Genomic DNA, 24,843 nt, shown 5'->3' with positions numbered 1-24,843 from the left:
GATAGGCAAGGCAAGACGGCTGTTCAGAAAAGGGAGTGGCAGAGTGGTTACATTGTGAGGATTTCAGTCAACGTCACAAAATGCGATGCATATAATGGTGAATGGAAAACCAGTAGGCCCCCACAAACTTTCACTTACATCGCAATAAAATGTTTTCTTGGTTTGTTTTAAATGATGGTACTCATTCTAGCACTTTTAATGCATATTAACCAACTGTCCTTAGCAAAAGACATGCTCCTGTACACAGCATCCTTCTATACCTATGCTAATGAAAGATATTACCATTTCTTTATTAAATTTTTGCCAATCTTATAGGGTAAGATGCATCTCTTATGCATGTCTTTGATGATTCTGATGGTAGAGTGTTTTAAGGATTTGCCAGGAAATTACCCATTCTTGCTCTTTACTGATCTTCAACTTCCCAAAATATTCAAGCGGAGACCTACAGTATCCATTCCATTGTCCTGCCCCTGGATTTTTCACAACAGTAGATCTGGGGTGAACAGCGCCTCCCCAATGAATTGCTCCCCATCAGAGGCTAAGCTGCTGCCCCTGACAACCAGCCCAGCAGATTTCCTGTGATGCCCCTTGCCCAGTCATCTCAGCTGAGCGGACATGGAACCTCTAGGCTTTATGTCACCTCCTGCCTTCCTCACCATCAAACAGAATTTGGAAGGAAGATTGAAGTGAAGATGAAGGTTGTTTAGACAGCCAATCCAGATAAGTCATAGCAACATAGCAGTGCGGAGAAGCAAGAGGCAGCTGTGAGAAGCCGTTAGAAAGAAGCAGGGCATCCCATCACAGATTACTGACAGGTATCGATTTCCTGGGCAGCTCTTGTGCTCGCCTCACTCCCGATTGATTTTCCATCAACTCAGGTGGCATCAGCCCTGCTCAGCAGGGCGGCGCAGTACGTGAACAGCACAGCACACCATGTCTGGGCAAATCTGTCACCACGGGTCTTCACTGTCTGTCAAAACGGCCCCATTAATTCAGGCTACGTCTCCCACCAGGGCATCTCCGCAAACCTACTTACAGCTTAACTTGTGCATTTTTTTTTTTTCGTCAGCATCCTCAGAAAAGGTAAAATGTCAACACTTTGATGAGTGTAGGACAGGATTCCTAAAGCGGGTCTGGCTCAGCTGTTCTCCAGCCGAGACTGTGGGTGCTTGCTGTGGAGTCGGTGCTGACGGATGGTGGTCCCATGCGTGCAAGGCAGAAGCACCCCGTGATGTCAAGGCCATGGCTCTTCTGAAGGAGGCAGGCTTGTCTCCCGAGATGTCTCTGGGGCCGTTCGAAACACCAGCTTTCAGCGAGTGTTTCAGCTGCTCATGTGCGGGAGCCTCCCCAGGGCGCCCTCAGCAAGCGACATCCTCCTGGCGCCCACCTTTGCCCACCCCACCCTTTGCTCTTTGCTGCCAACTGGGAGGGAGTCCTGAAGACTCCATTCTGCCTCACTCTGGCTTTGTCACCAGAGCCTAACTGAAGCATTTCCCTTGACAGACAGAGCTTCTCATCAGTCACTGTCTTCACGCTTCCGCCACCTGTGCGGGTGGCTCTGCCCAGTGAGGCTGGAGCTGCTTTCTGGGCACTGGTGGCCTCCAGAAACCGGTCTTAGATCAGAGTAAACGCTGAGCTCCAAGCCCAGCCAGACCACAGGCAGCGATACGGATACTCTGCTGCCCACACATCGGCTAGGGGTCTCACACACACACGCCACACTCAGAAACATACGCACACATACAAACATGCTCTCACATACACACACACTCACACACAGTTGACCCTTGAACCACATGAGTTGAAGCGGTAAGTCCACTGATACAGCCATCATTTTTAATGCCATGTGACACTAACCATCTCCACAGGAGTGACTCGTCTCTCCGGGAAATTGTGTTTCAAGTAAAACACGATCTCCTGCGGGGCTGGCCGGTTTTCATTGCTTCGTGCTGACCTGTAGACCGGGAGGAACACCAGGGATCCCATAGGCAGTGCCCGGAGTGGAGCTGGGAGCGCTCCCAAGAAACAGGGAAGTGGTGGCATGAGAAGAAGTTGATTAGTCGGCTATGTGCCGTAGACCGAGGGCTGCGCCTCTGGCTGCCTGCCTTTTGGGATAACTGAGTTCAAGGTAGGGAGCGTTCTAAACAGAGAGGAATAAATTTGTGGAGCCATTGTTGCAGCCACGCCACACTCAGAACGACACTCACTGCCGTTCAGTGGGGTCTGACTCCAGGCACCTGTCGGACAGAGTCGAACTGCCCCTGATGGTTTCTGAGACTGCAATCTTTACAGGGTCAGAAAGCCTAGTCACCCTCCGATGGGGAAGCTGGTGGTTTTGAACTGCTGACCTGGCAATAGGCCATCCAACACATAACCACCGTGCTACCAGGGCTCCAGAAGAGAGGGAAACCTGGCCCTGTTTACAAAACGCCCTCCTTTTAATCTCATATTGAAAATGCAATTTGTATCTGGGTGCAGTATCTAATTCATAAAATGACAAAAACCCAAACTCCCTGATATGATCAATGAAGACAAACCTGTGCATAAGCAAATGTGGTGAAGAAAACTGATGGTGCCCAGCTATCAAAAGACATAGCGTCTGGGGTCTTAAAGGCTCAAAGATAAACAAGTGGCCATCTAGCTCAGAAGCAACAAAGCCCACATAGAAGAAACACTCCAGCCTGTGTGACCATGAGCTGTCGAAGGGATCAGGTATCAAGCATCAAGGAACAAAAAATCATATCATTAAAAATGTGGGTGAGTGCAGAGTGGAGACTCAAAGCCCATTGGTAGCCAACCAGACACCCCTTACTGAAGGGTTGTGGGGAGGAGATGAACCAGTCAGGGTTCAGGGTAGAAGCGATGAAATATAACTTTCCTCTGGTTCTTAAATGCTTCCCTTCCCCGCCCCCCCACCCCCGCCACTATCATGATCCCAATTCTACCTTGCAAGTCTGGCTAGACCAGAGGATGTACATAGGTACAGATAGCAACTGGAAACACAGGGAGTCCAGGACAGATGACTCCTTCAGGACTAGTGGTGAGAGTGGCGATGCCTAGAGGGTGGAGAGAATGTGGGATAGAAAGGGGGAACTGATTACAAGAATCTACGCATAGCCTCCTCCCTGGGGAAGGGGTAGCAGAGAAGAAGGCGTGGGGAGACATCGGACAGTGTAATATGTGACAAAATAATAATAATTTATGAATGATGAAGGGTCCATGGGGTAGGGGGGAGTGGGGAGGGAGGGAGAAATGAGCAGCCAATATTAAGGACTCAAGTAGAAGGCAAATGTTTTGAGAATGATAGCAACAAATGTACATATGTTCTTGACACAATGGATGGATGTATCGAATGTGTTAAGAATTGTATGAGCCCCTAATAAAATGATTTTTAAAATGACAAAACCAACCCCACTGCCATATAGTCTATTCTGACTTCTAGACACAGAGAGTATCTGACTGCCTCGTCTTCTTCTGAAGGGAAGCTGCTGGATTTGAATCACTAACTTTGTGGGTAGCATTTCAGTGCTTACCTCAAGAGCACAAAGTATGTTCTTAGTGAATGTTTATGTTATCAATAAGGCTTCCAGTTAATGCATTATTAATAGTTAAATGTTAGGAAGCATTAAAGGTTGCACCTGGATTTTCTACTATGCAGGAGTCTGTGCCCTTAACTCTTGGGTGGTAGATAGATAGATAGATAGACAGACAGACAGACATTGTTGTTAGTGACATCAAAACAGTTCTGACGCATGGCAAGAGTGAGCATGACAGAACGAAACACAGGCTGGTCCTGTGCCATCCTCACACGTGTTCTCATGCTTGCGCCCGTTGGTACAGTCACGGGGTCAATCCATCCTGTCAAGGGCCTTCTTCTTTTCGCTGTTCCTCTACTTTGCCAAGCATGATGTCCTTCTCCAGGGACTGGGCTCTCCTGGCAACGTGTTCAAGGTAAGAAAAATGAAGTCTCACCATCCTTGCCTCTAAGGAGCACTCTGGCCACACTTCTTCCAAGACAGACTTATCTGTGCTTTGAGCAGTCCATGGTTCTTTCAATATTCTCCTCCAGCACCGCAATTCAAGCACATCGGTCTTTTCCTTTGGCCTTCTTATTCAATGTCCAGCATGATATGAGACCACTGAAAATACCATGACTGGGGTCAGGCAAGTAACATCCTTGCTGTTCAATAATTGTGCAGCAGATTTACCCGATGCAGCACACCCTTCGATCTCTTGACTGCTGCTTCCATGAGCATTGATTAGGGATTCAAGCAAGATGAAATCCTTGACAACTTTAATCTTTTTTCCATTTATCATGATGTAGCTAGGTGTAAATAGTTACCTATAGTTACATATGTATTTATTTATATGTACGTGTACACATGTGTACGCACGCATAGCACACAGAAAGGAGAGCTTCAGAATGATCTTAGAAAATTCCATTATCTTCTCATTTCATGTTTCAAGGCCCTCCTCTCTCTGTTGAGGCTGTTGTGAAATGCTGTAAGCAACATGCAACAGAAGGAAACTGTGCCCGGTCCCGCACCATCCTCACAATTGATCCTATGCTGGAGTTCATTTTTGCAGCCACTGTGTCAATCCAGCTCAGTGAGGGTCTTCGTTTCACTGGCCCGTTATCAAGCATGAATTCCTCAGGAATTGATCCCTCCCAGTGCCGACCATTAAGCACTCAGCTACTAAGCAAACAGTTGGCAGTTTGAATCCACTCAAAGGCACCTAGGTCAAAAGGCCTGGTAATCTATTATTAAAGGATCACTGCCAGGGTTGGGTTACCCAATAAAAATGGTAAGCATGGGTTTACTTGTGTTTACTTACTAATCTGTGGTGTACAATTTCATCTTTATTTCCATACCCAAAATTCTGTTTCGAGGTATGGCTGGCATCTGCCTCTCTCTCTCTCAACTCCATAGCACCTGCCTACAGATTTTAAGCCATTTTTCAAATTTAGCATCCCTGACAGGGACAGAGTCTCTCTGCCAGGGAATAATTTCACGTGGGTTCCACCACAAATCATGTGAAATTGTTCACTGCTCATTGAAGATTAGTAAGCAAGCATGGATTCATTGAAGATCAGTCAGTCCATGCTTATCTTGCTTACTGGGTGATCCGCCCCCAGATCTACTGAAAACTGAATGAAGCAATTCTACTCTGACACATACGGGGCCTCCCTGAGTCAAAGTGCATTTTTCCCCCTTCCTACCCCTACCCCTCCCTCATGAACCCTTCATAATTCATAAATTATTATTTTGTCATATGTTACACTGTCCGATGTCTCCCTTCACCTACTTGTGTTGTCCATCCCCCAGAGAGGAGATTATATGTAGATTCTTATAATCAGTTCCCCCTTTCTACCCACATTCCCTCCAGCCTCCAGGCATCACCACTCTCCCCACTGGTCCTGAAGGAGTCATCTGTCCTGGATTCCCTGTGTTTCCAGTTGCTATCTGTACCAATGTACATCCTCTGTTCTAGCCAGATTTGTAAGGTAGAATTGGGATCATCACAGTCGGGGGGGTGCGGGGGAAGAAGCATTCAAGAACTAGAGGAAAGTTATATATTTCATCATTGCTATCCTGCACCCTGACTGGTCCTCTCCTCCCCACAACCTTTAAGTAATGGGGTGTAAAGTTGCCTACCTATGGACTTTGAGTCTCCACTCTGCACTCACCCACATTTACATTGATAAGATTTTTTGTTCTTTGATGCTTGATACCTGATCCCTTCAACATCTCATGGTCACACAGGCTGGTGTGCTTCTTCCATGTGGGCTTTGTTGTTTCTGAGCTAGATGGCCGCTTGTTTATCTTCAAGCCTTTAAGACACCAGATGCTCTTTTGATAGCCGGGCACCATCAGCTTTATTCACCACATTTGGTTATGCACACATTTGTCTTCAGGAATCATATCAGAAAGGTAGGTACCCACTGATATGATTTTTTGTTCTTTGACGCCTGATACCTGGTCCATTCTACGCCTCGTGGTCACACATGCTGGTGTGCTTCTTCCATGTGGGCTTTGATGCTTCTGAGCTAGATGGCCACTTGTTTATCTGCAAGCCTTTTAAGACTCCAGATATTATATCTTTTGATAGCCAGGCACCATCAGCTTTCTTCACCACATCGCCAGTTTTCCCATTTTAATGGTTGTTTTTCTTCTACTCTTCATCTTTAGAAAGAATCTTCATATAATATTCACAAATTGCTCACTGCCATCAAGTCAATTCTGAGTCATGATGATCTATATAGGGTTTTTGAGGTGATAAGTCTTTAGAGACGCTTTTAGCCTCAGCTTCATCCCGAGGAACAGCTTTGGGTTTGATCTTGTGGTAAGCAATCCAAAGTGTATCCTGCCCTGAAGGATTTTTCTTTATATAATAAGGCTGCTTAGCTGTTTATATGTAACATTTCCCTGGTGTATTATTTGCTTTTTTTGTGCTGAATCTGTTTTAATTTAAAAGTGACTCATCCAATTAAGAAAAAGAGAATAGGACAAGAGCTAAAATTCAAAATAAGAAGGGAAAATGATCAACTATTTTAAAAGTTAGAGTCCCAGGAAAACACTTTGCAAAACCTTCTACAAATATATGTGACCATTAGAGGGCAAGGAATCTGGCTTTTTAAGAAATACACAGCTCTCTTCAATTTTAGCATACTCACATATCCTCACTTTATTATTTTTTTTTACACTTGGACATTTCATAGCATCTTTAGGATAGTGTTCCTTTCACATAGTTACAATAAAAATCCCTCCGTGTGTCTAGTTAGTGTTTTTGTGATGATATATTTTAAATTGGCTGCAATTAATTTCCGTGTTTGGAATGTATGTAAAGCGTCCTCTTGGAAGGCAGGCTTTGCTAAGGAATAAGGCTGCAAGGATGAATGGAAGTGACCCCCACAGGGAGGAAGCGGGAAGGGCGCTGTTTAACGGTGAGGCTGTCACCAATGCCACAAAGCAAATGCGTTGAATTGCTGAATGGAAAACCAATTTGCCCGGTAAACATTCACTCAGATCACAATAAAACGTTTCTGAAATCGCTACTAAATCCCTCACCATCGCTGATGCATATAGAAGCCAATACATAAAGATGGGGGGTAGGGAGAACCTCACTTATAAAAATACTGTAAGTGGTGAGCTAATTAGCCCTGTACCACTTAGTTAGTACCATTTAATTAGAAGTGAGTTAGGTCTCTGTTGATTTTTTTCCCCTCTCTTCATACTGTGTCCTCTTCCCCACCACCATTTACTGAATAATCTGTCCTTTCTCTCTAAGGCAGTGGTTCTCCACCTTCCTAATGCCACAACCCTTTAATACAGTTCCTCATGTGTTGGTGACCCCAACTATAAATTATTTTCATTACTACTTTATAGCTGTCATTTTGCTACTGTTTTATGAATCATAATGTAAATATCTAATATTCAGGATGTAATTTCATTATTACAAATTGAACATAATTAAAGCATAGTAATTAATTTAAAATGTGTAATTATATATTGTGAAATATTTATTTCTAATGACAAATGAAACTTTGTGTTGAAGCATGGTGTAGCATGGGTAACAGGCTTCGTGCCTGTGGGCACATCTGCATGTTGGCCGAGCCACCTGGAGATGGATAGAGGAATAGTGTCTCAGTTCCTAAGACCATTGGAAATATGTGTTTTCCGATGGTTTTGGCAACCCCTGTGAAAGGGTCGTTCGACCCCCAAAAGGTCGTGACCCACAGGTTGAGAACCCCTGCTCTAGACGGAAGGTGCCCTGCTGGGTGTAGTGGTTAGGACTTGGGCTGCTACCTACAGGGCCAACAGTTGATGAGCTTTCTCCTGAGAAAAGCTTCAACTGTTTTTGGAAACCTCCAGGGGCAGTAGTCCTGTCCTATTGGGTCACTATGAGTCAGCATTGACTCAACAGAAGTGAGTTTGGTTTAGGTTAGCTCTCTATAGATTGAAATGTCAATCCTATCGTATTTTACACACTTACGTTGTTCCTGACTCATCTATTATCTTCAATGCATTTGCCTGCTTTTCTGGCACCTGTATATCATGTGGTTTTAGTTATTAGTGCTTTAGCTATACATTTAATATTTTCTAGGGCAAACATTTACTTGTCCTTTTCAAACCTTCTCAAGCTAATAATCCAGGGTCAGCAGCTCACACAGCCTCCTTACCTCTAAGACGCCAGCCATTATCAACCATTGGATGTTTCCTGAGCTCACCACGGTCCTCCTGCCCGTCTTTGCACACATCAGATTGTATTCCTGAATGTTCCTCCAACTTTCCTCTGCCTTCTTTCTTTCTTTCTTTCTTTTTTATCATTGTATTGGGATCCTTCAACTCTAATCATAAGCCATGCATACAGCCATGTGTCCAGCACATTAGTCAAGCACAGTGCCACCATCATTCTTCAAACGTTTTGTTTCTACTTGAGCCCCTGGTATCAGCTCATCATTTTTCCCCTCCCTCCCTCACAAACCCTTGATAATTTATCATTTTTTCCCATGTCTTACCTGCCTTCTTTATGTCAAACTACTGGGAATCCTCCAGGTCCACTTAGAATACCAACTCTGCAGAGACATTAGCCCTGCCAACCCTCGGCCCAGTAATAACCCCAGAGTTTATAACTCTGATATCCAAGCTCAGCCTTTGTCCAGGCCACCATCAATGCTTCATTGAAACTGAATTGCCTGCTTGTGTGGCTGGAACTCTTGAGTACAGAAATGCTTGCCTCTCAATTTTTATATCCCAATCTGGCACACCTAAGGACACTTCACAAATGGTCCCTTGAATGACCATAACTAGCAAGCAGACCTGACTGAGGATGTGCACCAATCACGCAACAGATATGGCCCACAGAAGCATACTCCTAGAAGTCTCTCTCTCTCTCTCTCTCTCTCTCTCTCTCTCTCTCTCTCTCTCTCTCTCTCTCCACACACATGCATGCACACGAGTCTTCCTCAGAACGCATCATAGAAACTACAAGCTATATAATATCTAGACAAGTATCTGAGGAGCATCAGACCCTCAATAAACATATATGAAGGGGGAAAGGACAAGAGGAAAGGGGAGCAAGGACAAGGGGAGGAAAGGAGTTGTGTTGTTCACGGCAAACTCTCCCCAGAACTGTGTCCACGTGAAGACCTGGCTAGTCTATCGTCCACCACATCTGGTTCCTAAGTGTTGGGAGTGGAAATAAATGCAGTGAGTTGTTTTTCTGGGTGAAAACAGCTCCTGTTGTTTTCAAAATTCACTGGGCAGAACGGTCTAATGGCTGCTGCAGAGGCTATGCGCCCTGGTGTAATTGCCTTACTTTCTCCGTGATGTTTTCTTGCTACTTAATTGATTTCCCATTCTCCTATCATTTTTATCTCTGCGTGATAAGGTAGAGGCATAAGTGGTCCCATAGCTTCCAATCCCAAAGGAAGAGATGTAATGGAGCTGTAATGGAGCATGGATTTGTAATGTATTGGGGGGAAATCAGCTCATTAGGTTGGGGTTTAAGGATCGGACTAGAACGCTTCATCTGGGTTGGCACCACTGGGGTGCACAGGGCAGGGTGGGCAAAAGGACTCGTGAGGCCTGGCCGGAGCATGAGCAGAAAGCCAAGGAGGATGACAGGCTCCTACCAACCAATCACAGGAAGTACCGGACCCTGTCCTACTTTTGAAGTTGCCATTAGGGCCTGGGGGGGAGGTGGGAGCGTGGTATTCTAAGTGCTTAAGCCGATTTGAGTGGAGCATTATCTGTAACTGGCCCACAGTACTGCCCTAACTGATGCCCCGCTGTCCAGGCTTGTGGATCTGAACCATTGAAGGCTTCAGAGAGAGCCCGTGGTCAGCACCTGGAGGAGGTCTGTTGACTTCATGTAACCAGAGGAACAATGAGCAGCCTCCCACTGCCTTTCTCACTTCTGAGAGTCCAGCAAACCTGTTCCAGTGGACTGTGTATACCGGAATGTTAAGTTCTGCTTCACTCCTTAAGTATCGATCGAGTTGTTCCCACCTTTTCTACATTCCTGAGCCGAGCAATACGCAGGTATGCTTATAGAAATCCGGGCCTCTAGTCCGGCCTGATACCACCCTGCAGTCATAGCACCTAAGCATAAACAAAACATTCTTCCCTTGAATCCATTCTGACTCAAGGCATGTCAGAGTGGAACTTTGTTCCATACAGTTTTTAGGGACTGGCTTTTCAGGTATAGGTCACCAGGCCTTTCTTCCAAGGCACCTCTGGGAGGATTCAAGCTGCCAACCCCTCAATGAGTAGACAAACACTTAACTATTTGCATAAGCCAAGGAGTCCTTCAGAGCACCTATCTCCACAACACATATGTTCCTTACAGTCTCCTGTTACGATGGCTTGTCTCCCTAGAGGAGACATAAAATCCACATGGGCAGGGACTCTGTGTGCTTTGCTTACTACAGTATCCTCAATAACTCACCTTGGACAAAGTAGGTGATCAAAGAAATATTTGTGGAATTCATTAATAAGCTTGTATTAGTCTGGGTACTTTAGAGAAACAAATCCACAGAAACACATGCATAAGAGAGAGTTTTGTATAAAGGGCAAGTGCACATCAAGAAAACATCCCAACCCAGTGCTGCCCAAGTCCACAAGTCCAACATTAGCCCATTAACCCATATGTCCAACACCAATCCACAAAGTCCTCCTCCATCTCACAAAACACACACTATGAGACTGACTACAGAAGGAAAGCCGTATCAGTGAACATGTAAGCATTTCAGCTCTGGCAGGGGTCTCTACATGGGTGCTCTAGCACCCAGGGCTGCATCGGGGTAGGTCCATGCAGCTTCTCCTCAGGGATGTCTTGCAGGAAGTCAGCCTTGCCAGCTGAAACAGGGAACTGGCTAAGGCAGTTGCACCCTGGACCAACCATCACAAAGCAAGAGACCTGAGAACTAGAAAGGCAAGGCTCATCGAGCCATTTATCCCTCTGATTTCAATTAACTCCACATGTGTTTAATCAGCCAGGTTGGCACAATAAACTAACTGAAAGCTAATGAAGAAAGAGAGGAACTTTGGTCCAGAGTTGTCCTTTGAAATGCAGCACCAGTTCCCCTCCCTCCTCCTTTGATTGGCAAAGCACCTGGGGCAAATGAATCCTAATAGAATCTGCAGGGCGCAACTGAACATCATCTTCCAGCTTCAACTATGAAGGGTCAGGAAAGTCTGATGGCAGACAAGGGCTTTAGACTCCGCTGCCTCCGAAGCTCTAAGGCTCCAAGACAGCACTGTCTGTTCATCAAGTCCCCAGCCTGAGGCTGGACCCTTGGGAGACAGGACGAAGATGAAAAAGGCTAGGAAGGCAAAACTAGATTGTGAGAGGCATTGAACACCCTGCGAAAGATCCTGGGCTTGCTCTAGTGGGAAAGCAGAGCTGCCCATGGGCCTTTAGACAAGAGCTCTAACGGCAGTGCAGGCCTCAGAGTTAGTGAACAGCCCTTTGGAGGTGGTTAGAAGGCTATGTCCTCATTAAGCAAATGCTTATCCAGGGCTGAAGAAAGGGCAGGAAGAGGAAGGCACACGTTATTGCACGGGCTGAAGGAACACGCCACAGAAGTCGCTGTGTGAGTAAATAAAGGCCATGAGGAAGGAGGAAGGAAAGGCATTTCAGAGGTCTCTATTCTGTGAAATGTCTTGTTCAGACAATAAATGAGAGGGTCACCTTGCTATGGGGTGTTTGCCCAGCAAACAGTAAAGGTAGATTTCTACTTGCCTGGTTGTTCCCGAGAAGAGGAGTGGGGGGCTGTGGTTTAGGCCCAGACATCTAACACACAGTGCTGTCACTAGAGATTGAACACCGAAGGACAGAGTGACGCCAAAATGATTGTCTATAAATTTTTGTCCAGTCCTTCATCAGAATTTTATTTTTTTCATAAAATAGTCCTCCAGTTAGATATAATAACAAAAACATTTTTTCATAGACCCAGGTTACATGTAATAATATATCTACAAGCTTGAAACGCTATGCTCATTTAACTTTTTAAAATTTTGAATGTGCTCCAACACAGATGCCCTGGTGGCATCGTGGGATACATATTGGGCTGCTAACCACAAAGTCAGCAGTTCTAACCCACTAGCCGCTCCATGGGAGAAAGATGAGGCTTTCTATTCCTATAGAGTTCAGAAAGTCTCAGAAAGCCACGGTGACAGTGCTAAGCTGGCCTGTGGGGTCACCATGAGTCAGGGCTAGATGGTAGTGAGTGTGATGTTTTAGAATGTGCTCCAGCCAGAGCTGTCACTGTTACCCAACTACAATGCCACTTTAAGTCATGTGGCTTCCTCTCCACGTGACAAAGACAAGCACCATTGTTCTCATTCCTGCTGGTATTTTTATAGACACTTATTTTGTCAAATTCTCTGCTACACATTCTAGCGACAGTACGCTGCTAAGTAGCATTTGTGACCCTATAGCCAAACTTTTTCTGAGAATGCAGGGTTAATTAAAGAGGGAGGAAAAAAACATAGAGCCTCCAGTCAATTGCTAATATTGTTGTAACTAATGACATTGTAATTCAATAGAGAAAGATTTCACAGAACAATTTTGTTGTTTGTATTCATACATCTAAGAAATGTCATATTTAAGTAGGTTGAAACTTACTATCATAAGTTTCATTTGATTAAAATGGACACTAATCACGTGAACACCTGCTCTGCAGGAAGCCGTGGATGGCAGTGGAAGCCCACATCCATTTATAAGGTCCTCGCGTGCATTAGGCCTCGGGTGAAGCCCATCCAACTATAGGTGAGGGATGTGGCTAGCCTTGCTATCAGGCAGAGGGCATTGCCAAGGCAACTGTGGCAGATGTTGTTAGGGAAAATCTAATACCTTATCATTCCATCTCCCTATTTCACCCATTTTAAGTAGCTCTGGTGGCATAGTGGGTATGCATCAGGCTGCTAACTGCAAGATCCACAGTTTGAAACCACCAGCTGCTCATTGGGAGAATGATGGGACTTTCTACTCTCATAAAGAGTTAGAGCCTCATCATCAAAACAAAAAAAATCTTACCATAGTGAATGAAGGGGCAGTGCAGAGTGGAGACCCAAAGCCCATTTGTCGGCCACTAGAGATCCTCTTGCAAAGGGATCTAGGGGAGGAAACGAGCCAGCCAAGGTGCGATGTAGCAACGATGAAAATTACAATTTTCCTCTAGTTCCTAAATGGTTCCTTTCCCCCCACCCCAAGCTATCATGATCTGAATTCTACCTTCCAAGTCTGGCTACACAGGGAATCCAGGGCAGATGATCCCTTCAGGACCAGCGCTGTGAGTGGCGATACTGGGAGGGTAGAGGGAGAGGGGGATGGAAAGAGGGAACGGATTACAAGGATCTACATGTGACCTCCTCCCTGGGGCACGGACAACAGAAAAGTGGGTGAAGGGAGATGTCGGACAGGACAAGATATGACAAAATAAAAATTTACAAATTATCAAGGGCTCATGGGGGGGGGGGCGAGGAAGGTGGGGAAAAATGAGGACCTGATGCCAAGGGCTTAAGTGTGGAGAACAAATGTTTTGAGAATGATGAGGGCAGGGAATGTACAGATGTGCTTTACACAATTTATGCATGTATGGATTGTGATAAGAGGTGTATGAGCCCCTAATAAAATGATTTTTTTTTAAGTTACAGCCTCATAGGTGAAAAACTCACAGGGGGCAGTGCTCCCCTGTCCTATAAGGTCACTATTAGTTGACATTGATGTGATGGCAGTGAGTTGACAGTAAAGTTGTCCATTTAAAAATATTGTTTGCTATCTTTTTTCAGCAGTTTTATTGGCATATAGTCCAGATATCATATAATTCAAGAATTCGAACATATCAAGAAGGGTTGTATAATCACGACCACGATCAACTTTACGCATTTTCCTCTCTCTGTACTCACTGCTCCTGGCCCCCCTTAGCCAGCGACCTGCCCTGCCACACCCCAAGAAGCCACTCATGCAGCCACTGCCTGTACATGTGCCCTCCTGGCTTTCCGATGTGGAATTGAGGTTTTTCGAAGTCTAATCCAGGCATTGTTGCTGATTTTTGTTTGCTTCCTGTCGGTGTTTTATATGACTTTCTGTATATGAAATGCAGTATAGGTAGATCTATAGAGACAGTCACTTGATTGATAATTGCCTACGGGTGCAGCAGGGGAGGGTGGAGGGGAAACGGAGAGCTGACCAACAAGGAGAAGGAGAAGGAAATGTTGTGGAACTGATTGTGGTGATGATTACACAAATCTCTTAATATGATGGAATGATTAAATTGCATTATATGTGAAGTATATGCCAAAAAGTTACTTTTGAAAATAATCTCTACTTATTGGCATATATAAAAAGAGCTTGATTTGAAATTGGAGATATATGCATGTTCCCTAAATAAAAAGGATTCCATTCTTTTTTTAAAAATTCTTTATGGTCTCGTATGAGGGGTGGTTCCCTGAGTTAGCTCCTGGGGTGACACCAGGCACACCGTGATGCTATTGCGAAAACTGAAGCCTTCCATTACAGATATGTGCATGTATGCATATGAGTGTGTGTCTGTACATATATATCTATACAGGTTACATGTATAGGTACATATGTATACACACATATTATAAGGAAACCCCTACAAAAAGGCTCTGAGCTTTCCTGGAGGACTCAGAAGGAATACTGAACAGAATTAGCAATAGCAATAAAAAATCAGAGGGCGTTCACTTCATCGCTAATTAAACTATTCTTGCAGGTCATCAAAAGTAATTAGTGCTTTGTCAGCTATTGCAAACTAGAGCTCAATTTTTTTTAAACCAATGATTCTCAGGAGAGAAGGTTGTGCAGCTATAAAATAAAGAAATGCTTTGTACCAAAGCTTTTTGTCAAGGTACCTAATATATCCAAAATAGCTGTAACGTTTTTAAAAGGTTTAAGTTTTTATGTTTATCAACAAAGCCAAAAAAGACCAAATTTGCTGAAGTTTTTGACTCATTAGCACTGTTTTTCCGTTAAGCACAGACTGTATCCTGCAAGAGTGCGTGTAAAATAAGGAAGAAAGCGAGGAAAGGAGTTGACATTTATAGTCTCCACTCATTTTCAAGCACTATGTTTGACACTTTAAATATTATCACATTTAATCCTCAAAAGAACCCTTAGGTTAACAGATTTTTTTAACTGAAACTTGTTGTATTGATTTTCTTTTACGGCATTAAAGAAAACATAAACTTAGTGATTGAAAGCATTGCCCATTGATAATTTCCCTATCTCAGTGAATCAGAAGTCCAAGCAACAACCCTGGTGTCAGCCAGGGCTGCCTCCTCAGCAGAGACTCAGTGGGAGGAAGGGGATCTTCTGCGTGCATAATTGCGTGTCTCACGGCTGTAGACTCCATGGCAACTGACATCTTCCAAGCCCGAAAAGGACGGTGAGCGGGAGAAAGAAAAAGACAGAATGGGAGACACAGAGAGAGAAAAACTAGCAAGACAGATGCTGCACTCTTAACGTAATTACATCCTTCCCATCATCTTCACATCCTGCCATAGCAAGAGGATTATACCAAAGGAAAAGCCACCCGAGGCAGGGACAAAGTCTGGCCATCCTACTGAGAGCAGTTGCCATTAGAACCACTCCAACTCACAGCGCCCCCATGTGTTTCAGAGAACTGTGCCTCGTGGGGTTTCCAAGGACTTGTTTTTATGGAAATAGATCACCACCTTTCTTCCGAGGTGCCCCTGCATGGACGTGAACTTCGAACCATTCAGATACTGACTAGTTGCACCACCCACTAAGCCAGGCTAACTCCGAGCTCATACACCCAGGAAGTAGCTGTGCTGTAATAAACTCCACAGCTCACGTTCTTGCATTATGATCCTAGCTGTTCCCGGACCACCTGCGTTAGCTCGGGGCAAAGCAAGTGTCTTTGCTTCCAAGAGAAGGTAGCTGCATCCGACTGATCTTTATGGTCCTTTCCATTGTGGCCTGCTGCGGTTCTGCGATCAGTACAGGAGCAGCCTGGTCCAGGGAGCCTACATACCTCGTCGTCAGGGAGGTGGGAGTGATCAGCTCCCTGTCCTCCTAGCAGAAATCCACCAGTCGCATTAATATTGTCTTTGATCCTTTCCACAGCGTCATCTATGGCATCGTGATCCGGACCATTTGGGTTAAAAGCAAAGCCCGCGAAACAGTGATTTCCAATTGCTCAGGTAAGTGGCTAGTGAGCATGGCCCAACTCTTGCCTAATTTGCTTGTGAAGTGATTTTCATCTAGTGAATTTGAACTCAAGCTTCCTGGAAGCCTGCCCTGCATCAGGCCCAGCCGACAGAGAAGACTCACCCAAGAGGGAAGAGCCTCTCCCTGAAAACCAGAAACGGGAAGGAATGATTAAAGTTCTTCAAGCTGTGCCCACAGCGCAGCCTGTGAGCCAGGATCTGCGAGTCCGCCTCTTTCCAGGCATGTCTGGGGAACATCTTGGAGGACCAAGATGGGTAGGAACTCAGAGAAACACCAAGCAACCAGAACAATAGTAGGCAGACATTGTTTTTTGAATTAAACCTATGCAGCAAGTCTCCCCCACAGGCTCATGGGCCCTACATCCGTCAAGGCCACAACCACACTTCCCTCACCACTGCAGCTGACTGCACACCCTCCTGTCCCCATTCCATTTCAGCCGACCTTTCTATAGATCGCCTGCTGGGTACCAGGCGTAGACACTTGCATGTCTGGCCTGCTTCCCATGGAAATGTTAGTGGGCCTGACTGAGGCCATCCTGGAGAAAACAGCAGCCAACTAAAGGGCTCTTAGGTTTCCATTTACTGTCTGCCTGCCTTGCTGCCAGCTGTGGCTGCAGAGGTCAAGTTCACAGGGAGGAGTAGTTGTGGCTGCCCCCAGCCCAGGAATGGAATAAGGGCATAGAGCCCAGCGGGTGAGAAAAGAGGAATTGTGGGTGGAGGAGAACAACTCCCACATTTTGGTCCCAGGAGAAAAGAAGAGGCTGGCTGGTCAAGTTTGGGGGCACTTAGGGTAGGGTGTAGGGATATAATTGGAAGTATGTAGGGAGGCCAACCCTGGGTGCCTCCAGAGTAAACAGGCCAGGGGATGTCACTGCTAAAAACAGAGCATTGGGGGATCTTAACCATTCATGGAGGGCGGGAGTGTGATGGGCGGGCTAGAGGGGGGCAGGTCATGCCAGCCCGAGCCGTCCCGTGGTTGCAGCCCATCTGCCACCCTGTCATGCTCTTGCCCTCTTGCAGCTAGTTGTCCGAGAAGTTCTGCGGGTTCTCCTTGGATTTCATAGGAAACCAACTGGAGACTCCAGAAAAGAGCTCATCTTGCCGGGCTACTGCCAGTCCACCTCAATTCATCAGTGCCCACCATCCACAGGCCATGTTCTTTGCTCCCCAGAAGCCCCCAGTCTTGGAGATGGCGCTAGTATTGATGGCTGTAGAGCTGGCTGCTTCTGCTCCATCTGCTGGAAGGCCATGGTTCTGCTTCCTCTTCACCGAGGTCTGGGCTTGGGGTGCAGTGCACGGAGGAGCTCACAGAGCACATGCCATCCCTGAGCCGGTTCTGGAAGTTGTCCTGACAAGGCTGAGGTCGGCCCATGGCCTTGCGGCACTGGCTGGGAACCCACAGGTGCAGGCTGTGCTCCAGGACTGAACGGCGCTGTTTCTCAATCTGCTGCCGCACCTCCTGGCTCAGGGCAATAGGCAGGTCCCCTGTCGGGCATTCTGCAGGATAGTTAGTGGTGGCTGTGGGGAGCGGACGAGTGCACGAGAATGTTCTTTGATTTCTTGATTGGTGCTTCCAAGAGCCTTGACTGTGGATGCATGCCAAATGAAATATTCGACGTCAACCTTTTGTCCGTCTGTCATGATACTGCCCTCAGTGAGGTTGTGAGGATCTTCGTTTTCTCGACACTGAGTTGTAATCCACACTGAAGGCTGCAATCCGCGAACTTCATCAGCAAGGGCTTCAAGTCCTCACTTTCAGCAAGCAAGGCTTATCGTGACCCTTTTCCCAATCCTGATGTCACATGCTTCTTCATATAACCCAGTGTGTTAGTCTGGGCACTTTAGAGAAACAAATCCACAAAAACTCATGTACAAGATAGAGTTTTATATAAAGGTTAAGTGTACATCAAGAAAATATCCCAACCCAGTGCTGCCCAAGCCCACAAGTCCAACATTAACCCATATGTCCAACACCAATCCACAAAGTCTTCCTTCATCTCACAAAACAGGCACAATGAGCAGACAGCAGGAGGAAAGCCGAGTCAGTGAGCGTGCAAGCATCTCAGCGCTGGCAGGGGTCTCCACACAGCTGCTCCAGCACCCAGGGCTGCATCGGGGTAGGTACATGTGGCTTCTCCTCAGGGATATCTCACAGGAAGTGAGCCTTGCCAGCTGAAGCAGGGACCTGGCTAAGGCAGCTGCACCCTGGTCCAACCATCAGAAAGCAAGAGATCCAAGAACTCAAAAGGCAAGGCTCACTGAGCCAGTTATCCCTCCACCCTTCAATTAACCCCACATTATCGGCCAGGTGGACACAATAAACTATCTCACCTAGCTTCTGAATAAGTATGAGAGGATACAAACCCAAGGCACCCCTTTCTTGATTGTAAATCATGCCGGATTCCCTTGTTCTGTTCCCACAATGGTCTCTTGATCGATTGCAGGTTCTGCATGAGCCCAATGAAGTGTTCTGGAATTCCCATTCTTCTGAAGGCTCTCCATAGTTTGCTATGGTCCAAAGGATCCAGTGCCTTTGCATAATCAATAAACACACAGCAAATAGCTCTCTAGTAGTCTCTGCTTTCAGCCAAGAGCCGTCGATTTCCACAGATCAGATCTCCAACAACGCCCACAGAAAACAGTAAATACTACAACTGCTGGAAAAGGCTTCTCCTATAATAGACTCGCACGAGCAGGAGACGCAAACCGACAGGAGCCCTAAAGGAAGCCTCGGGGACGGTGTCTGCGCCGAAGTATTTCAAATTGAGAGGGAGACTGAGCAGGGAGTGGAGGCGAAAATAAAGCTGTAAGAGTCTGGATACGTACCTGTGAAGGAGCCAGTGCAACAGCTCTATCATCACCCATCGAAGTAAGAAGCTCCGTCTAAACCTAACGGTGTGTCTCCAGCACACCCAGCTCCTTCAAGGGAGAGGGATCGAGATCCATAAGGATCAAGCCACCTCCATCATGTCTATTCCAACTCAGGAAGACCCCACAGGGCAGCGTAGAACTGCTCCTCAGGGTTCCTGAGAGTGTGCATCGTAATGGGAGTAGAACAGCCTCCTCCTCCTCCCTCAGAATGGCTGGTCCATTGGAATCGCTGGCCTTGTGCCTAGCAGCCCCGAAATACTTCATCCACTGAGCCAGCAGGTCTCCCTACATGAAGATTATAGTCTAGGAACCCCCCTGGGGAGTTCTACTCTGTCACCCGGGCTTACGGTGAGTTAAAATGGACTCGACAGCACCTACTAAGAGCATGTGAATTTAACAGCTCTCACAGTTACTGTGTAGAAACAAACAAAAAAAACCCTTTGGTGTCTAGTCGATTGTGACTCAGAGTCACCCAATGTTGTGTGTGTGTCGGGGGAGGTGGGGGAGTTAGGTGCTGTCCAGTTGGTTTGGGTTCACAGCAAGCCTATGTCCAACCAAACGAAATATTGCCAGTCCTGTGCCACCCTCGCAATTATTCCTCTGTGTGAGCCCCTGGAGGCCGCCACTGTGTCCATCAGTCTCGTGGAAGGTCTTCCTCTTGTCCTCTGCCCTGCTACTTTACCAAGCCTGGTACAACTGCCTCACAGCTCTTCCACTGTTGTCAATCCTTAGGGAAGCCGACTCTGACCTGGCCTCAAATCTCCTCTGCACACCCTCCCATCATGTCCAAAATGCATATCATTAGAACTGATCCTTTCCATTAAGACATGTTATCTGGACCAGGCAATGTGCACTAGACAGGCACATACTGAGTCAGTTGTCACTTAGCAAAGCCTGTGACTGTGGGATCATGGTGAACAGGACAAGTGTAGTGGAACCAGAAGGTTTAAGGAGTCCAGAGCTTTGGGCTGGGGTGAGAAAGGTGTGTCCAAAGGTGTGGGGGGTGGGGGAACATCAGAGCAGACAAGACAGAGGGACACATTGGACATCTGTCAGCCATTTCGTGGTCCTGTGAGTATGTTATCTTTTCCAGTCCTTAGAGCAACTCTGTGAGTTAGTATCCTTTTCTCTCTTTGATAAATAGGAGGCAGGCTCAAAGGTTAAGCCAATTTCATGTTTCTATAGGGAGCAAGTAGTGCAACCAGGATTCACACGCACATCTGATCGGCCAGAACGTCTATGCTTCCTCTCGAAATCAGGTTGCCTCCCAGAAGGACATTCTAGAAACAAAGGTCATGGGTGGGCAAACGAAGACCTCACGATGGAAAAATTAAAGGCCCAAATTCAAGTTCATGGCCTGACCATCTCTCTGGTATGTTCTTCCTAGAACTCTTCCTGTAGAACACAATCCCAGCCTCACTTTCAGAACAGTTGGCTTTGATTTCTTTAAAAGATGGCACATTACCAGTGTGTGCAGAGCATCCCATTTTGTTTCCGTCACCTGAGGTCTTCCTGAACGTGCCTCATAATGTCTACCGGTCCAACCGGGTCACATTCCACCTTTTGCTTGATCTCTTTGAACTCCCACCAACACCCCCACCGCCACCACCAACACCCTCCCTGCCTCAGCAATTCTCTTTCTCCACTTCTGTTACAACCAGCCATGGGCCTCCATCCCATTGCCCTGCATTTTCCCAAGGCCCATTCACCACAGTGAGTGAAACAGACATGGCTAGAGAGGTGGGGCAATAGGAGGGCTTTCGACACTCTGGTGTCCACAACTCATCAACTACCCTACCAACCACCTTCTCAACTACCCTACCAACCACCTTCTCCACTACCCTACCAACCACCTTCTCAACTACCCTACCAACCACCTTCTCCACTACCCTACCAACCACCTTCTCAACTACCCTACCAACCATCTTCTCAACTACCCTACCACCCACCTTCTCAACTACCCTACCAACCACCTTCTCAACAGAACTGTCATCACTATGCTTTGGGGACTCTCTCACCAACATCCTCTCATGTTTCCTGGCTGCTAATCATCCATTTCCTGTGCTCTTGGGCTCCTCTTTCCACCAGTCTCTGAAATGGAACAAAACCACTTAGAGATTTAGTTTCCAACTGGTATGTAGTATGCCATTACCCCTCCATAAAATGTCTACATATTCACATCATCACCAATGACCTCATTTTTACAATGAAGGGCAGCTGGTTTTCAAAAGCGCAATCATTATGTATTCATAAATGGAACTCACTTGATTTTTTTCTATCCCTCACGACAGCCAAGAAGCTCCAGAGTTGGCTGGCAAATAGAATCTCCAGTGGTGCTAACACGCCAGGATGATTGCTCCTCAACCAGGGACATTAGCGATGATTAGTGTGAACAGAAGCTCACTCTGGAAATTCTGGCTACAAAATGCAAGGCACCCCTCAGTTTGACAGCCGCTGTTCTAGTTGGCAAATATGAATTATGTCTATCCCACTCACCTCAAAGGCTGACAGAGTAAAGACTAAAGAGTCTAAACCATTTAACAAACAATCCACAGACTCCCTCACACACAAGTGAGGCAGGCAAGAGGTGGAGGAGATAGGGTTTAGCATCTTCTATATTGATCTCCAGCAATGATACTTCTAAAATAGAGCCTTCACTGCCTGACGCTGGAGACTGGGAAGAAAAATCAAATGAAACTCACTGTCATCAATCGATTCCAAAGAGAAAGTTCCTACATAACTCTGGGTTTGGAAGACATGAAGTGATTAATGCTATATTCAAATTACCAGAAAAATGTGGCATAATGGAGTAGATTTAAAAGAGCTTCATCTTTAAATTAGGAGGCAACTGAGAGTCACTTTCTAGCTGAATAGCCTTATGCCCATTAATTGCTCTCGTTGCCAGTTTCCTCATCAATAAACAAAAAGGAAAATGACTGTCTCCACAAATAATTACACTTAACAAAAGACTCACCAAAAACTTTGTGGGGAAAACATAAAGCTATTTTTTTAAAAGACAAATACGTGAAGACTATATTATGCTTGTGGATATTAAGATTCACTGTCAGAAAGATATAAATCTCCCTAAACTAATCTACACATTAAGCAGAGCAAATCAATTGAAATGGAAATGGTTTTGAGCTGATAAGCTGATTTTAAAACATGCATGGAAAAGAAAAGTGCCAACATTTTATAATATACCAAATATTAATACTCATCATCAAGTCAATGTGATTAACAGAGTGCAATATTGGCACAATACAACCAAAATTGAATGGTAGAGGGTCCCCAAATCAACCTACACATTAATGACAACTTGATATTTGACAGATGACTATATAGAAATAAATAAAATTAGATCTCTTAGACCACAATCTAAAATTAGACCACAATCCATTAGCAAAAAGAGATTCTATGAGGACTAGAGCATATGTGTGAAAATTGAGACTTTGGAAAACTTCTCATAGAAAAGGGAAGGCGATATTCCCCACTTATCTGTCAGTGTGTCATACAGCGGTGGCTTGGGTGTCGCTCTGCTGCTGGATGCTGTGCCATCAGTATTTCAAGTACCAGCAGGGTCACCTGCAGTGGACAGGTTTCAGTGGAGCTTCTTGATGGACCCAGGAGAAGAAATCTACTGTGTGGATCATAAACACAAACCGTGAATCACATTGCGGAGTACTGGGAATTCCAGAGCACTGAGTGTGCTAATGCAGAGTCTGCACATAAACCCAGAGGCAGCCTTTCTAACAGAACTGGGGGGCACTGCATGGTTTAAAATCAAGAAAGGTATGAATCGGGGTTATATCTTTTTTACCATATTTATTGCTGAGCCAATTATTAAAGAAGATGGGCTACATCAGTGGATTTCAACCTGTGGGTTGTGACCGCTTTGGGGGGCAAACGATCCTTTCACAGGGGTTGCCCGATTCATAACAGTAGCAAAATTACAGGTATGAAGCAGCAACAAAAATAATTTTCTGATTGGAGGGGGTCACCACCACATGAGGAACTGTATGAATGGGTGGCAGGCAGCATTAGGAAGGTTGAGAACCACTGGACTACCTGAAGAACACAGCAGCAGGATTGGAGGAAGGCTCATTAACAACCTATGCTATGCAGTTGACACAACCTCGCTTGCTAAAAACATGAGGACTTGAAGAACTTGTGATGAAGATCAATTCAGTATGGGTTACAACTCGATGTAAAGAAAACCAAATTTCTCACAACTAGGTCGATGCATAACATCATGATAAGCGGAAAGACGTTGTCGGAGACTTCATCTTGCTTAGATTCACAAGCAATGCACACGAAAACAGCAGTCGAGAAATCAAAAGAGGTATTACATTGAGGAAATCTGCTGCAAAAATCCTGTTTAAAAGGTGTTACAAAGCCCTGCACCTGAGCCAAGCCATGGAAATTTCAATTGCCTCATATGCCTGTGAAAGCAGGTCAACTGAGTTGTGGTATTGCCGAAGCTTACTGAAAGGATGGATAGGCTGCCAAAAGAGCAAGCAATGGTCTCCCTCCTCCCTGAGCACCAACACTCAGCATGCAAACACAGGAGGAGAGAGTGGAGACATGTCTGAGTGGACAAATCTGTCCTGGGAGAAGTACAGCCAGAAATACTCCTTAGAAATAAGGATGAGGACACTCCGTCTTGTGTACAATGGACACGTGATCAAGAGAGGCCAGTCCGTAGACAGGGACATCATGCTTGGGAGAGCAGAAAGTCCGGGGAGCAGAAAGAAAGAATGTCAAGGGGCTGGACTGACCCAGTGCCGGCACCAATGGGCCCTCCCAAAGCAACAACGATGAGGGTGGCCCAGAACCAGGTAGTGTTTCATGCTGTTGGGTGTAGCGTCATGATAGGCCGGGGGCACCTAACAAGGGCATGTATTTTTGACGTTGAAGTAAGGAAGGATTTTTCCCATAAGATAGAAGTTATCAGAAGTCAAATTTGAAGACTTAATCTTAGTCTGTTATTATTCAAACACTATAAAGAAGCTAGAAAGCGGACTACGTTTGAAAGACATAGATGATCGCACTGACCATCTAGACCATTGCTGTCCAGTCCAGTCAGAACAGAGCTGCTCCATCAGGGTCCAAGACTAGAACTCTTTATGGGGACAGACCATTTCATCTTTCTCCCTCGGAAGGACCGGGGGGGCGGGGGTGAAACACCAACCTTGTGGTTAGCAGGCCAACACTCAACCTATTGGGCCATCAGGGCTCCTTAAAGTCTAACTCCTAAAAAGAAAGAAAAGAAAATGATGATATCAATATTGAGGAAAATGGGCGAGACACAAACATGAGTTTCACAGGATAGGATAGAGAAATGATAGACAAAATAGCCTTGTAACAAAAATCTCAACAGCCTGCTAATAAGGAAACTGTATACAGAAACCTTGATTATGTAAATTTTCCACTCAGGGGGGAGGTGAAATTTAAGTCTAATGGTTTTAAATGTTTGCAGACATGGCAACTTCACGGTTCCTTGGGTGATATAATTGCCTCAAAAACTTCCTGTCAGCTCCGTGTGTCAGTTACTACACCAAACAATTCTTTCCCAATAAAAATATTAGGGCTGATTCGCTTCTTCTCCTCCCTGCCCCTTGTTGTTCTCTCAAGGTCATAGAATCTGGCTCAGGCATTTGAAACACTGGGGGAAGGACATTCTTAACCTGGTGCTGTGGGCATGAAGCTGGGTGTGTCTTCACTGGTGAAAAGCCCTCCGTGTTCCACCTCG

At 45.7% G+C, this 24,843-nt stretch overlaps 1 protein-coding gene and 1 pseudogene across 2 annotated transcripts in view; one reads left to right on the top strand and one right to left on the bottom strand.

The window, feature by feature from the left end:
• NPSR1 (neuropeptide S receptor 1) overlaps positions 1–24,843 on the top strand; it is a 204,410-nt gene that overhangs the window by 166,014 nt on the left and 13,553 nt on the right. For both annotated transcript variants that reach the window (XM_075557552.1, XM_075557551.1), the window contains one exon: positions 16,120–16,196. In XM_075557552.1, coding sequence (XP_075413667.1) covers positions 16,120–16,196 — 77 coding nt within the window. The remainder of the gene's footprint in view (positions 1–16,119; positions 16,197–24,843) is intronic.
• On the bottom strand, positions 17,130–17,719 carry LOC142456988 (transgelin-2 pseudogene; annotated as a pseudogene).

This window comes from Tenrec ecaudatus, chromosome 9 (assembly GCF_050624435.1).
Source record: "Tenrec ecaudatus isolate mTenEca1 chromosome 9, mTenEca1.hap1, whole genome shotgun sequence".
Lineage (NCBI taxonomy): Eukaryota > Metazoa > Chordata > Mammalia > Afrosoricida > Tenrecidae > Tenrec > Tenrec ecaudatus.
The sequence above is the reverse complement of the archived record's forward strand: the minus strand, read 5'-3'. Positions and strand labels throughout refer to the sequence as shown.